General features: G+C 34.9%; 2 protein-coding genes across 8 annotated transcripts; one reads left to right on the plus strand and one right to left on the minus strand.

Moving 5' to 3' along the window:
* Positions 1 to 1,098: 1,098 nt before the first annotated feature.
* LOC111898319 (uncharacterized) lies at positions 1,099 to 2,980 on the plus strand. Its single transcript, XM_023894238.1, has 4 exons — positions 1,099 to 1,426; positions 1,528 to 1,717; positions 2,215 to 2,308; positions 2,420 to 2,980. The coding sequence occupies exons 1-4, from the start codon at positions 1,099 to 1,101 to the stop codon at positions 2,978 to 2,980; spliced, it is 1,173 nt and encodes a 390-aa protein (XP_023750006.1).
* Positions 2,981 to 5,283: 2,303 nt separating this feature from the next.
* LOC111898147 (respiratory burst oxidase homolog protein C) lies at positions 5,284 to 9,364 on the minus strand. Of its 7 annotated transcripts, XR_006188406.2 has the most exons (12): positions 9,217 to 9,363; positions 8,899 to 9,051; positions 8,674 to 8,752; positions 8,510 to 8,597; positions 7,769 to 8,435; positions 7,522 to 7,684; positions 7,388 to 7,436; positions 7,156 to 7,269; positions 6,713 to 6,831; positions 6,092 to 6,612; positions 5,749 to 5,998; positions 5,286 to 5,657 (listed from the first exon to the last, which is right to left on the minus strand). XR_006188406.2 is itself a non-coding variant. In XM_042899441.2 (11 exons), exons 5-11 carry the CDS (start codon positions 8,190 to 8,192, stop codon positions 5,889 to 5,891), a joined length of 1,500 nt encoding a protein of 499 aa, XP_042755375.1. In that variant the 5' UTR covers positions 8,193 to 8,435; positions 8,510 to 8,588; positions 8,674 to 8,752; positions 8,899 to 9,051; positions 9,217 to 9,363; the 3' UTR covers positions 5,285 to 5,888. The 7 variants fall into 7 exon arrangements, 6 of the variants coding, with proteins under 6 accessions (XP_042755620.1, XP_042755375.1, XP_042755021.1 ...); XM_042899441.2 differs by having other exon boundaries at positions 5,285 to 5,998; positions 8,510 to 8,588; XM_042899087.2 differs by having other exon boundaries at positions 5,285 to 5,998.
* Positions 9,365 to 13,595: the final 4,231 nt, after the last annotated feature.

Consider the following 13,595-nt stretch of genomic DNA (forward strand, 5'->3'; position numbering starts at 1 on the left):
CATCATTCATTGAATCATCGTCCATCCTCCATCAAATATCGACACAACAGATTCTAGGTGAGGGTCGATCACGATTAGAGTCTTAGACAGTTAGACGATTAGTCGATTATCCATTTATGATTTATCTTGTATTCCTGTTATCACTTTATGACTTTATCAATGATTCTTCATTCTTGATTCTTGGTCCTGCTAATGTAATAGATTATGAGAAATTAAGAAATGCGGAATAAGGAATTATGGATTATGAGTTTGTAAATTATAATTGACAATTCAATTGCATACTTGAATCAGTTGAATGTTTGAATGAATTGTAGAAAAAATAGATTATCAATTTTTCAGATTCATGATATGTTTAATTGTGTAATTGTTTAAATATTTATCTTTAACTGTTTAATTTTTAAGATTCTAGAATGTTATTCATGAATGTTTAATTCTTTATCACTATGTCATATTGTCATTATGTCATATTATCATATTGACATCTGATTGAATGATTCACAATGTTCAATGAAATCAATCAATGATTTTGAAATAGATTATTAGAAACATAAATTAAATTATGAGATTATGTTTATTATATAATTGTATATCAGAAATTTGGAATTTAGAAACCATAGTGTTTAAAGAATCAAATTATTTTTATTGTTTGTAAAAGAAGTCTAAACAACCATCCGATAGTCAAAAACGTAAAAAAAAGAAAAAAAAAAAAGAAAACTAGATGAACAGAAGAGAAAGGCTGATGTCGGTGCTCTAGATAAGTTTATCCATAGACAACCTATTGAAGAGCATGTTGAAGAGCACATTGAAGAGCATTTTAAAGAACACATTGAAGAGCATGTTGAAGAGCAAGAGCATATAAAAGTAGAAGAGGCATAAGAGCAAGAGCACGTTAAAGTGCTTGTTGATATATATGTTCCAAGAAGGTGTGAAAAACTTAATTCTGAGGAGATTAAACTTTTGGTCCAGAAAGGTCCTAAAAGAGATAATAGTGTTATGTATCCTCCCTACGATAAATTTGGTAGACTGTTTTCTACAGCTTTATATACAAATATGGAGAAGTGTGATAGAGAATGGCTAGTATGTTGGAAAGAGTTAGACATGGTATTTTGTTTCTGTTGTAAAGTGTTTAGAAAAGGGATTTCAAAAGGTAAATTGGATGGTGAAGGTTATGCAGATTGGCACCGTGTTACCACTAGGGTTAAAGAACACGAAATTTCATTGGATCATCTTACAAATAGGAATAAGTGGTTTGATATGCGTAAAATATTGAACTTTAATGAAACAACTGATAAAGTGCAATACGAGAAATTCAAGAAAGAAAGAGATTACTGGAAACAAGCCCTTTTGAGAATCATTGCAGTAGTGAAGTTTCTTGATAAACATAATTTAGCATTTCGTGGATCCAATGAAAAGTTGTATCAAAAAGGTAACTAGAAATTGTAATTTTTTTGTTCTAATTCCGCCAAATACCTTTTTGTTAATTATTATGAATGATTTCACTTCTTATTTGTTAATCGTATTTAATAGGTAACGGAAATTTTTTGGGTGTCATTGAAATGTTGGAAGAGTTTGACCCAGTTATCAAAGAGCCTACACATCGGATGACAAGTGATAGGCTTCTTGTGCATTATCTTGGCCACTTAATCCAAAGCGAACTAATATCTTTGCTAGCTCAAGAAATTAAAAAAGAACTTATCAAGAAGATAAAGGAAACAAAGTACTACTCAATCATACTTGATTGTACTCCCGATTCAAGTCATCATGAATAGATGACTATAATAGTGAGGTATTTAACATTATCATATAATTCTGTTACTGTCGAGGAGTCCTTTTTAGGTTTTTTGAATGTTGATGATACCTCCGGAAAAGAACTATTTGATATTACATTTTAGGAGTTAAAATCTCTTGGTCTTGAAATTGATGATATGTGTGGTTAATGTTATGATAATGGAGCAAACATGAAAGGAAAACACCAAGGAGTGCAAAAGAGATTTTCAGATATAAATCCTAGAGCAGTTTATACTTCTTGTGGTTGCCATTCTCTTAATCTAACATTATGTGATATGGCTAACAAGTGTGTTAAAGGAAAGAACTTTTTGGATTCATCAAATGCATTTATACTATCTTTGCAAATTCTACTAAGAGTTGGGAAATTTTGAAAGACAATTTTAAAGCTTAGACTCTTAAGTTACTGTGTCAAATTCGTTGGGAAAGTCGGTTTGAGAGTGTAAAGGCTATTAAACTTCAACTTGTGGATGTACGGGAAGATTTACTTCTAGTTGGAGAAAAAGATAATGATGTTGCAATTGCAAGTGAAGCAACTTAACTAGTAGAAAAAGAATTTGGTGACTTTTAATTTTTTTTTGACTCAACTGTTATTTTGTATGAAATACTAAACCATGTGAATATTGTGAATAAGAAGTTAAAATCAAAGGATATGCATCTTGATTATGCTATTAGAGAAATAAACAAATTGACTGGGTACTTTAAGGATTATAGAGAAAGTGTTTTTTCTAAACTGATTGTTGAAGCTAAAGACATTGCTATTGAAATGGGTATTGATCTAATATTCCCACAAAAGCGTTTGATTGAAAGGAAAATAAGGTTTGATGAGAGTTCAACTAGCGAAGAAGTTTCATTTACACCTGAAGAGAATTTTAGAGTCAATTATTTCTTATTCATTGTTGATCAAGCTATTTCTTCTCTTGAGACAATATTTGAACAATTCAAAGAGTGTGACAAAGTATTTGGTTTTTTATTTTTACATAATTTGAGGGGAATTGAAGATAAAGATCTTAAGTCGAATTGTCATCGTCTTGAAAAAACACTCAAGTTTGAAGAAAGATCGGATATTAATGTTGAGGAACTTAATATAGAGTTGAAATTATTTGAGATATTTGAAATAGACGTGGCAATGGGTCAACCTGGGTTGGGTTTGGGTTCAACCCATTTAATAACTGGGTTGAAAATTTCAACCTAACCCAACCTGTTTATTTAAATGGGTTGATATTTCCAACCCAACCCAACCTTTTAGATAAATGGGCTGTCACCGGGTTGACCTGTTTATGTACTTCCCAACCCAACCTATTAAATAAACGGGTTAAACTTATGTTAACCCATATAAATTCAATTAAATCAATTATATAATTAAATATTATACCACTTAAATTATAAAACCTAAATAAAACTTCATAATCATGACAAAAGCACAATCTTAATTCATAAATACAAATAAATTATTCAAATAACATTAAAAATATTTAGTGTCACCGTGATTTTGGAGAGTGACAGTATTATCGGCGCTAGAAAAAGGATGAAAATTAGGATTGAATTTTATTAAACATAGATTATCATAATGCAACATTATAATTTACAAATTAATACTTTTATTAATACATGATAATATTCAAAAAAATATTAAGTTATATATATATATATATATATATATATATATATATATATATATATATATATATTAAAGTTAAATGGTTTGACAGGTTTAAAATAGGTTGATAATTTTTACCCAACCCAACCTATTTAATTGAATGGGTTAGACGGGTAGACCCATTTAAGTTAAATGGGTTGAAAATCTCAACCCAACCAGCTAATTTTGGGTTGGGTTTGGGTTGGCTTGGTAGGTTGGGTCAATTTTTGCCAGCTCTAATTGGAAACCAATGAATTTACCAACCCTATAGATCTTTTGAAGTTTTTGAAAGAACTTGATTATTTCCCAAATGCAAGCATTGCATATAGAATACTGTTGACTATTACAGTAACAGTTGCATCTTTAGAAAAGAGTTTTTCGAAATTGAAGTTTGTGAAATGTTACTTACGCTCAACAATGACACAAGAAAGACTTAGCGGGTTGGCAATGATATCTATCGAGAACGAAATCTTAGAGAGTATAGACTATGAAGAGTAGATCAACCAATTTGCAATCAAGAACGCTAGGAAAGCTTCACGGATCGTCGGTTAGCTGTTAGGATATGTAATTACATATTAAAATGATATGACTTTGGTTTGTTTATTGCTATAAATTTTAAAGTCATTTTAATAAATAAAAAATTAGTTTATGTAATTTAATTGGTTAGACGTTAAGGCCTAAAGGCCTTTTTTATCCACCCCGTCCTACACATTTGAATCCTCAGAACCAGCACTAACAACTGGTGTCAAAGGGCCTCTTAGTTCACGAAGATATCTCTTGTCATTCGATTCTTTCTTCAAACATGTCGCAGTCAGGTTCTCATCCTGAGCATTTGTACCAACAACTTCAACTACAGTTGCATGAAATGGACCATCTTCGATTGGAAACCATAGATCTTCGTCTATTCCATTTCGGTAATCTTCCATTCCATCAGACCAATGATCACAATATTTCGGAAGTAACATTGGGGATTTTTTTGTTGAAGAATTGAGAAGATTTGTGTAATTCATCATTGTATTTACATTCATGTTAGCTATGGATTTGATCAATGAAGATGAAAATCTTGAATAGAAATGAAATAAGATTCAACTGATTGTTTCTCAATTGCGGCATCGATAAATCTCAAAGATCATTCGAAGAACAATAGTTTTCAATTGTGGAAAATGTTGAATTCAAAATGAATGAATCAACAGATGTAACAAGAAAAAATTTCCTCAAATAGTTTCATGATTCCCACACTGATGCCAACAGAAGAGTCAAGAATTCAATCAAGTATTGATCTCACAAAGATTCATGAACTAAAGACATAAAAAAAAATCATGTTTTAGCTCATATTATTTAGAAAGCAACAAAGGTTACAAGAGTTTGTATGAAGTGTGAGAAATATGTTTGGAGACTTTGACATTAAGTACACAAAATATAAATGCTCCAATAAATACATAGATATATCGAAGTCACCTAAACTTCAATATAGACAACAAACACTAACATTGACATTACAAATAAGACTTTGACATAGTTATCTTCGCAATATATGAACTCAACATTGGGAAAGTGATATGATTACTCCAATCACTGGGTTAATTGTAGTTGGGATAAACTGTGGACCACCTTAGTTTGTTCGTCTTTTTCCTGTGTCAATACAGTTTAGCATCCAAATGTTCGTATTTGAAGAATGGCATTGGGTAAACTAGTAGAGGAAGGAAAAGTAGCACTATGGACATTAATAAACAGAGTTGGTGTCTAAAACATGCACAACTAACAAACCTGCAATAGATGATGGTTGTAAATGGTAAATCAATGGAGCTGATGCAGATCATATAATTTTGAGGCCGATACAGTCTATCAAAAAAAGAGTGTCGACAAAATTAACAATCATTTGATCAACCTATTTTGTGAATAAGAAAAAGTTTTTTTTAACAACTTGATTGTTATTAAAAGAAATCTAGCATGTTAGAAACCGAAAACTATTACATAGACTTTTAATTTAGCATTACTGTAGTTCCCTTTGATTACATTCTTGAAGACTTGAAGTGCATAATTTTTTGTTGATTTCCCACTAGTTATGCTTTGATAATAGCTCCATACGTATAGAATATTGTCCCCTCAAATGGATGTTTGTGATACCTAATTAATATGTAGAGATAATTTTTGGCTAGCATGCTAGCAATAAGGAATTTCTCACAAGGGTTCCTCTATATATGTCTAAGGATGACATGTTCTTATTCAAATCCTGAAAGAAAACAATTCTCTACTTAGCTAAATCTAGATATAATACAACAAATAAAGAAATATATTTACCAGACATCATATAAACTTAATACATTTTTGTGTCCTGCTGAATTGTGTGGGTATTATTATAGCGGCCTTGATCTTCAATTGTTTGTATAGAGGAGAGACGAAGGGTAAAATTTATGATTCTATTCATTTCTGAAGATCTTTAAATGGGCACAAAAAAATAGTTTTAAGAGTTCTGGTTGTGGAAGTCAAATTTGGTTGTGGTGTTGTGTGAGAAATCTTGAGCTAGTTGTTTTAGTTCTTTTGCTGGTGCTTCCTCTCCACAATAGAACACCCCTGCGGATTTTCATGGACAAACGTTAGAAAACATCACTGCATTCTATACAAGAGTTTACATTTAGCAGTAATACATATAATAGTGGGACTGACCTATTCTGGAACCAGTGTGGTTGAGAGCGATCTGTTTATACAGATAGCCCCAATCAGGTTCAGCAAAACGAGCCTTAATATGAGTCCCTGAGACAACATCAATACCATTTCTGGCATGATAAAGTGACTGCAGAATAGTAATAAAGGCAGACCGAACGTCATCTTCCTCAAAAACACTTGTACAATAAGCATGCATCTCAATGACACCATATTTATCAATTTCAGCAGCCTCATTGATAATGTTGTTAAACTTCTCAAAGGAACCCTGTTCTCTACTCACCCAATAGAGGTAAGCTTTTGTTGTTTTAAAGTTTGTTGGCCCCGATCTTTTCTTTTGTAGTTTGCCCATGCTACCGTTTTCAATGGCATTCTCCTCATCTTCTTTGACTTTAATGTTATACAAAATATCCTTCACAATATTGATAATTGGAGTTCCTGATCCCAGTAGTAACACCACCTCATATTCATTGTAGTCTTGTGTTGGTGCTCCATATAGAGGGTTGATTAAATCGTTTGTGACGCTATGAAAAAAAGTTTCAACTATTTATCAGGCGAACTCATGAAAAATGTTCCAAATTTTTTTGCTATAATACAGAGTTCCGATTATCCTGTAAATAGTACCTATAATCTTCATACAAACTCCTTATTGGATTACCACTTTGTATTGTCTTCAGCGTTTGGCTTTCTCCTCTCACGTCATGTTGTGGTGTTTGCAACAATAACATCTTCAAATTCTCAGTCTGTTTTAACATTTTTTCATGAGTAAATTTCTGAAATCGTCCCTATGGTTTGGTTAAAATTTCATGTTAGGTCCCTAACTTTTCTTTTGCACTCGGATAGTCCCTATGGTTTGATTTCGTTGCGTTTTTCGTCTCTATGGTTTGGTCAAAATTGCACGTTTGGTCCCTAATTTGATGTATGTAAGGGACGAAAAACGCAATAAAATCAAACCACATGGACTATCCGAGTGCAAAAGAAAAAGTTAGGGACCAAACATGAAATTTTGACCAAACTATAGGGACGATTTCAGTAATATATCTAACTTAATTGTGTTTTAATCTTACCAGGATGTAACCGAGGGAACCCGGATCTAACTCTTCCATGATAAACACAGCGTATTCCTCTGCTTTGTTCATAACATTCGATAACTTGTTGGCTGAAGCACTAAGGCTAATAATCTGCATCACGTGCATAGAGATTATCAATAATTATTTGGGCAAAATATTCTACACTCTTAAACATCTTTTCCCTCTTCATCTTGCTTTGGATCAAAAAAACTAAATAAATAATCTATACCCTTCTGACGTCGTCATATCTGATCATATCACGTGCATCTCTATCAATCCTGCATTTATTCATAGTTCTACAAATGATTCTCAATCTCACTTAAGAGAAATAATTAGTGATTACATTAAATAATTAATCCTCACATGGCTAAGAAAGTCTGTAGCCTTGAGTCAAAACTCTGACCAGAAATTTGTTCCCAAAAACCCTTCATTTGTTCTTTGTCAATCGAGTCAACTTTTGGGTAAGAATCTCGACTTAATACATCAAACAGCTCCTCGGCAAAATCTTGGGAATCTTTGTTCATCCCTGATTTATTAAAACGAATAAAGCGAACCATAATTATTGAAAATATAAAGAGCATGGTTGGATTAGACATGGAGTTATTATTACCAATGCATTCCAAGAAACGCGAACGTGGAAGTAAACCATTGGTGTACTTGGTGAGATTGTCAAATCGCTTCTCGAAGGGGACCCACGTCGTATCTTCACTAATGAATTTGAGCATGGCTGGATTGGACACCTGCTGGATGCTTATTGGTTGCCCTCTCATGAAGTTATCAAACCGCTTTAACTGTTCAGATACCTGCTGGATGCTCCCTGACCCTTCACTGGTATCAGACATCTTCTCGAGCATCCCCTGCCCTACATGTAATTCACCGGTATTCTCCCACCGAGTCATCACCAACATCCATAGCGATTCAATGTGGTCGTCAATTTCAGAGTTCACATTAACATCCACAGCCTCAGAATGATCATGGAGCTTGTTATTCTCTAACAATCCAGTTCTTCCATCATCCGTACCCATCTTATGCATTTTCTTCCAAAACAAACAATATTGAAAATCACATTTTAATTAATTAATACTGTATGGGAGATGGGCATAAGGGAACCGTATCTTTTGTAACTCCATTGTAGGGCATTCGAGGGTTCTTTTTGTTGCAGAGACTTGTTTATGCATGGTTATTTAAGTACGATCTAACCACAAAACCAGTCTTAGTAGAGGGGCATAAGGAAACCGGATCATTTTGCAACTCGATTGTAGGGTATTTGTCGAAAACTGAGATAAATTGTTTTTGTGTTTGTGTTGAGTATTTCACAGATAAATAAAGGGACTAAGACAGAGATACACACCTCCTACACGATGTTTAATCTGTTTGTCTCCAAATTATATACAGAAAAATGAAAATCATAATATACAGGGACCTAACACCTGTGAGAGCTTCACAACATAAAAACACGTGCCTTTAATTGAAATTTTAAACACAAAAGAATTGGTAGCAGTCTAGGTTGTGTACCTTGTACCCAGATGACAATCTCGAGTGCAAATTGCTCGTTTCAGTCTCTGGAAATTTAGAGTTTCAAATCTGCCTCTCCCTTATGGAAAAAATAAAAAGAGGCATTCAAAGAACCAATGTTATTATATTATTAGATAAAAATCCCAAAAAGAACAAAACATAAATATTGACTAAATAAAAAAATAAAAGTTCTGGGCAATCATATTAAACACAAAATGTCATTACCCCAATCTTTTCTTGGCTCGTAATTGACAAATTGTATGCTGCTTAGATTATAAGTGACAAATCCTATGCAGTGTAATCAATTAATCAGCAATAAGAAAAAAGATTTACGCAGTTCCTTCAGACAAATTCTATGCGGTTTCAGACTTTAATAAGCTGTCAATACAGTGTAAAAAAGAAATCATGATTAGAAAATAATATAGTTGATAAGAAACGAATCTGAGTAAATCAAAATGATGGACTAAAAACACTTAAAATTTGTGTTTATGTGCTTAATTGATAGCAATGACTGAGATGATATACTTACGAATTTATAGTTACCTTCGACAATAAACTTAGGATCATCTTCAATAAACAAAAAAAAAAAAAACGCGGCTTGAGGAGAAAGAAAACTTGAAAACTCTGAATATATTAGGAAAGGTCTCATGCAGATCACATATTTGAATACCTTAAAACGACAGACTGGCAAGGACGACCTCGAATATAGGTAAATGGGAACCGGAAGGAGAGACGAATATGAGAGAGAATCCTTAATTTATGGGATTTTTTTTTGACAAAATTGCAAAAATGTTCCCTATGGTTTGTTGAAAATTGAAACCTTGGTCCAAAATGTTTTAGACTAGCATTATTAGTCCAAAACTTTGATATTGTTGTGAGTTTGGTTCATTTTACTTCTAAAATACTTAAATTAACATATTTACACTTCTTATTTTATGTTTATATACATTGCGCTAATTGGGTTCAGCAAACGAGACTTGGCACGAGTCCCTGAGACAACATCAATATCTTTTCTAGCATAACTGCAACACAATAATAAAGGCAAAGGTATATCGAACGTCATATGTATCCATTTAAGCAGCCTCATTTACAACGTCGTTAAATACGAACGTTGTTCACAAGTCACCCAACAAAGGTAAGCTCTAACTGTTTCAATGTTTGATTTTTTTGGAAACGGCAAATAAATAAATTATAAGATGGTACCCACACCTAGTAAGGAACTAGATGAGGGACCAAAATCAAAGTACAAATTACAAATCAGAAAATGGAGAATCTAACCACTTCACCCAATTACAAATACCATTCTTACTTCTATGCTTCAGCTAGTAAAAAACCATAGACTTTATGCAATCAGTCCCTTGAATTGGTGAGATACCCTCCATTTGAAATAGGCGTTTATTCATGAACCTCCATAGGTTCCAAAGCAAACCATAACAAATAGCAACAAAGCTTTCTTTGTTCCTTTGACTGTTACACCAGGTAGCAGCCAGATGAAGAAGATCATAGACATTTTTTATAGAGTTCTGAGCACTGGTCGACGCGTTGGCCGAATTTTGCTTCAAAAATGTACAGGTCTAATGCTGCTCTTTGAGGGTTTTAAGAATAGCAATTCTAGGGGAAACTATTATTAATTGTGTCATAAAGGCCCTTATGCCCACGCCTCGCCATGGGTGATACGATTCAAAGAGACAAAAGCATATTCGATTAGCTACTTAGGATGAACCACACAGAGGCGATCTCGTTTGGAACTTTCTTGAAGCATCAAGCCTGGCGTCCCAAAGCCAGCGTAGTCCAGGCGCCCCTACGAGTCGTCCGGCAGAAAATACTTTCTGAATGGGGTGGCTAAGGGCGCATAGACTGGACTTAGTGAGGTGAGCGAATCCCATTGTTCCGGTCCGAGAATCCCTATGTCTGAGGTCAAATTATCTATTCCCTTTCATCCTCTCGTAAAGCTCGAGTTTCCAATACCGATAGCAGCTCCTACTCCACACCATCCCAAGATGTTATTCCTTATCACAGTTGCGAACGGCCAGCCCATTAGGATGTGATCTGCACATTCAGGCATCCTAATGCACGAACAACACAACGTGGAATTTACCACAATACCCCTCTTCTCCAAGGCCACAGCTATTGGTATTCTATCCTGGGCAGCCCTCCAAATAAAACATAACACCTTGATTGGTACCGCCTTACACCATACAATATTGGAAGTACCAGGGATATTAAGGATATTGACATGCGTAGCATCCACGATCTTTCTAAGGGAGCTAACCAAATGCTTGCCATCAACCGTTAATTTGCAACTCCAATGGTCTGAACCCGTCCCAAGACGAATGTCAGATACAACCCTAGAGAGGGCACAAACTACAGACCAGGTTGGCTGGTCTAGACTTTCAACACCATACATGGGTCGAATCAACAATTTTGTCGGATACCCTACATCTTTTCCTTGTTTCCAATCCAAATAAGGCTTGATATTTTGTCTTAAAGTTCCTTGACCCCAACCATGTATCATACCAGAAGAGTGTTTGTTTCCCCGACTCAATCACCACTTTCAATATGTCATGGACATCCATACCATTCTCTAATAGTGCCTTTTTAATTCTGCCAATATTATTCCATACCCCACAAGACGATTGTTTAGAAAGATATTCAAAGGGCTTATTCCCTAAGTTGTGGATTCCATAAATCACACGAGCCCAAAGAGAATGACTTTCATTCTTTAGTCGCCACCACCATTTCACAAGTAACCCGATGTTTAAGGCTTTTATGAACCTACTCCCAAACCCCCATAACTTTTGGCTGCCAACACCTTCTCCCAACTGACCCAATGAATTTTCTTCCTCTCGTCACATCCGCCCCAAAGGAATGAACGCCTAACATTCTCCAATTCCTCTAAAACACCCATTGGAGCTTTGAACAGCGAAAGATAATAAGTATGTAGATTACCGAGGACTGACTTTATTAAGGTTGGTCTGCCCCCAAATGATAGTGTTTGAGCCTTCCACACAGAGAGTTTGGAATGAAAATTTTTGATTATAGGCTTCCAGTTTTTAATTAGATTCATGTTGGCACTGTCTAGAACACCTAGATAATCAAATGGAAGAGCACCCGCAGCGCAGCCCAATAAGTTAGCCCAATTCACGGTTTCAGTCGCGGAGGCTCCAATACCAAAGACCTTTGATTTTTGAAAATTTACTTTAAGGCCCGATGAAATATGGAAGCATCTCAAGATGCGAGCCAGGTTCTTGAGATTATTCCAAGACCACTCACCTATGAACAACAGATCATCTGCATATAATAAGTGGGATATAATCGGACCATTCCCCGAGATCGGAACACCTTTGAAAAGACCTTTATCGCATGCCGTTTTGAGGGCTACACTCAATCCCTCCATAGTAATAATGAAGATGTATGGAAAGAGAGGATCTCCTTGACGAACACCCCGAGATATAGGGAATTCTTTCGTCGAGGATCCGTTAATGATCACCGAAGCCCTAGATGAGCTCAAACAACCTCGAATCCACATCCGCCATTTGTTACCAAAGCCTATCTGCTCAAGGACCGAATCGAGATATTGCCAATTCACCAAATCGAATGCTTTATCAAATTCGACCTTAAAGAGTAGGAGTTTTTTACGAGTTCTCTTCGCCCATGAATAAACCCCATTAATCATGAGGGGACCATCAAGAATACAGCGCTCCTCTACGTATGCAGATTACTCATCACCAATTAACTTCCCTATCATATTTTTCATCCGATTAGAGAGTATTTTACTTGTAATCTTACTCAAGCATCCCATTAAGCTTATAGGGCGGAAGTCATTCAAAGATAATGGATCTTTATTTTGGGAGCTAGTGTGATGAATGACGAGTTACATCCCCTAGCAAACGATCCATACCCTTCAAAATGGTTCTCAAATTTCATCACATCACATTTGATGATGTCCTAAAAATTTTAAGGAACTTGAATGTGAAGCCATAAGGGCCTGGGGCTTTTTCACTTCTACAATCCCAAATCATAGCCTTCACCTCCTCTAGACTAAAAGGGGATTCAATTCTAACGGCGTCCATCGTTCAAATTGACTTAAACAACGAGTTAATAAATTTGGGTCTGAATACATGATCTTCAGAAAATTTGTTAAGATAAAATCTGAAAATTCCTCTTTGATCTCGTTAACCTCAGTTGTCCAGCGACCATTAATCGTGAGGCCGTGTAGGAGATTTCTTCTATTTTGCTGTTAATGTTGTTGGATTTTGAGCATTCTAACACTCCTAAGTGTACATGCAACCCTAAATACCTTGGATCTATGTTTTCTCTATTATACATGCAAATATGAATTTCCAAGGTATTATACTAACTAGCATACAAAACTATGATTCGTATGAAATACAACAAGTTAGAATACATACCTCTTTGATGCAGCTTGTCTTCATGAAGCTTGAGTCCTAGTGCACCAAGTGTGACACGTCAAATGGTTCACACAACACCATGAACACTTGGAATAACCTTGAGAATAAGGATACTTTGGTTCTCTCTAGTGAAATCGGTCTTGCCCTTTTGTATAAACACACTAGTGCCAATTTCACCAACCAAGGACAGATTTATATAGTGTGGAGATTAGGGTTAAACCCATGACCCTTTCATTTCATATGATCCATGAGTTAAACACTCCATGGACTATCCATGAAGGCTTAGCCCTGTTGGATTAATGTCTAAGTCCATAACTATAATTGGTAAGACTTGACCCGACCTGACATGGTCCATTTGGGTTGCATGGCATCATGCACTTGGATAGAGTAAAGTGAGAGAAAATAACACTTAAGGTTTATTAATATATTATAAGTTATACTATATTAATAAGATTATTTAATTATTATTGATCAAAGAATTAATTAAGTGATCAAAAGAAGACTAATTAA

The sequence above is a fragment of the Lactuca sativa genome, chromosome 1 (genome assembly GCF_002870075.4).
Source record: "Lactuca sativa cultivar Salinas chromosome 1, Lsat_Salinas_v11, whole genome shotgun sequence".
Taxonomy (NCBI): Eukaryota; Viridiplantae; Streptophyta; class Magnoliopsida; order Asterales; family Asteraceae; genus Lactuca; species Lactuca sativa.

Coding starts and splice junctions, on each gene's coding strand:
- LOC111898319 (XM_023894238.1), top strand. CDS start 1,099: ATGGTATTTTGTTTCTGTTGTAAAGTGTTTAGAAAAGGGATTTCAAAA. Junction 1,718..2,214: donor AAGAAGATAAAGGAAACAAA/GTACTACTCAAT, acceptor TCGTTGGGAAAG/TCGGTTTGAGAGTGTAAAGG. Junction 2,309..2,419: donor AAGATAATGATGTTGCAATT/GCAAGTGAAGCA, acceptor ATTGTGAATAAG/AAGTTAAAATCAAAGGATAT.
- LOC111898147 (XM_042899686.2), bottom strand. CDS start 8,192: ATGCATAAGATGGGTACGGATGATGGAAGAACTGGATTGTTAGAGAAT. Junction 7,437..7,521: donor CTACAGACTTTCTTAGCCAT/GTGAGGATTAAT, acceptor GAATAAATGCAG/GATTGATAGAGATGCACGTG. Junction 6,832..7,155: donor GTTCCCTCGGTTACATCCTG/GTAAGATTAAAA, acceptor ATGTTAAAACAG/ACTGAGAATTTGAAGATGTT.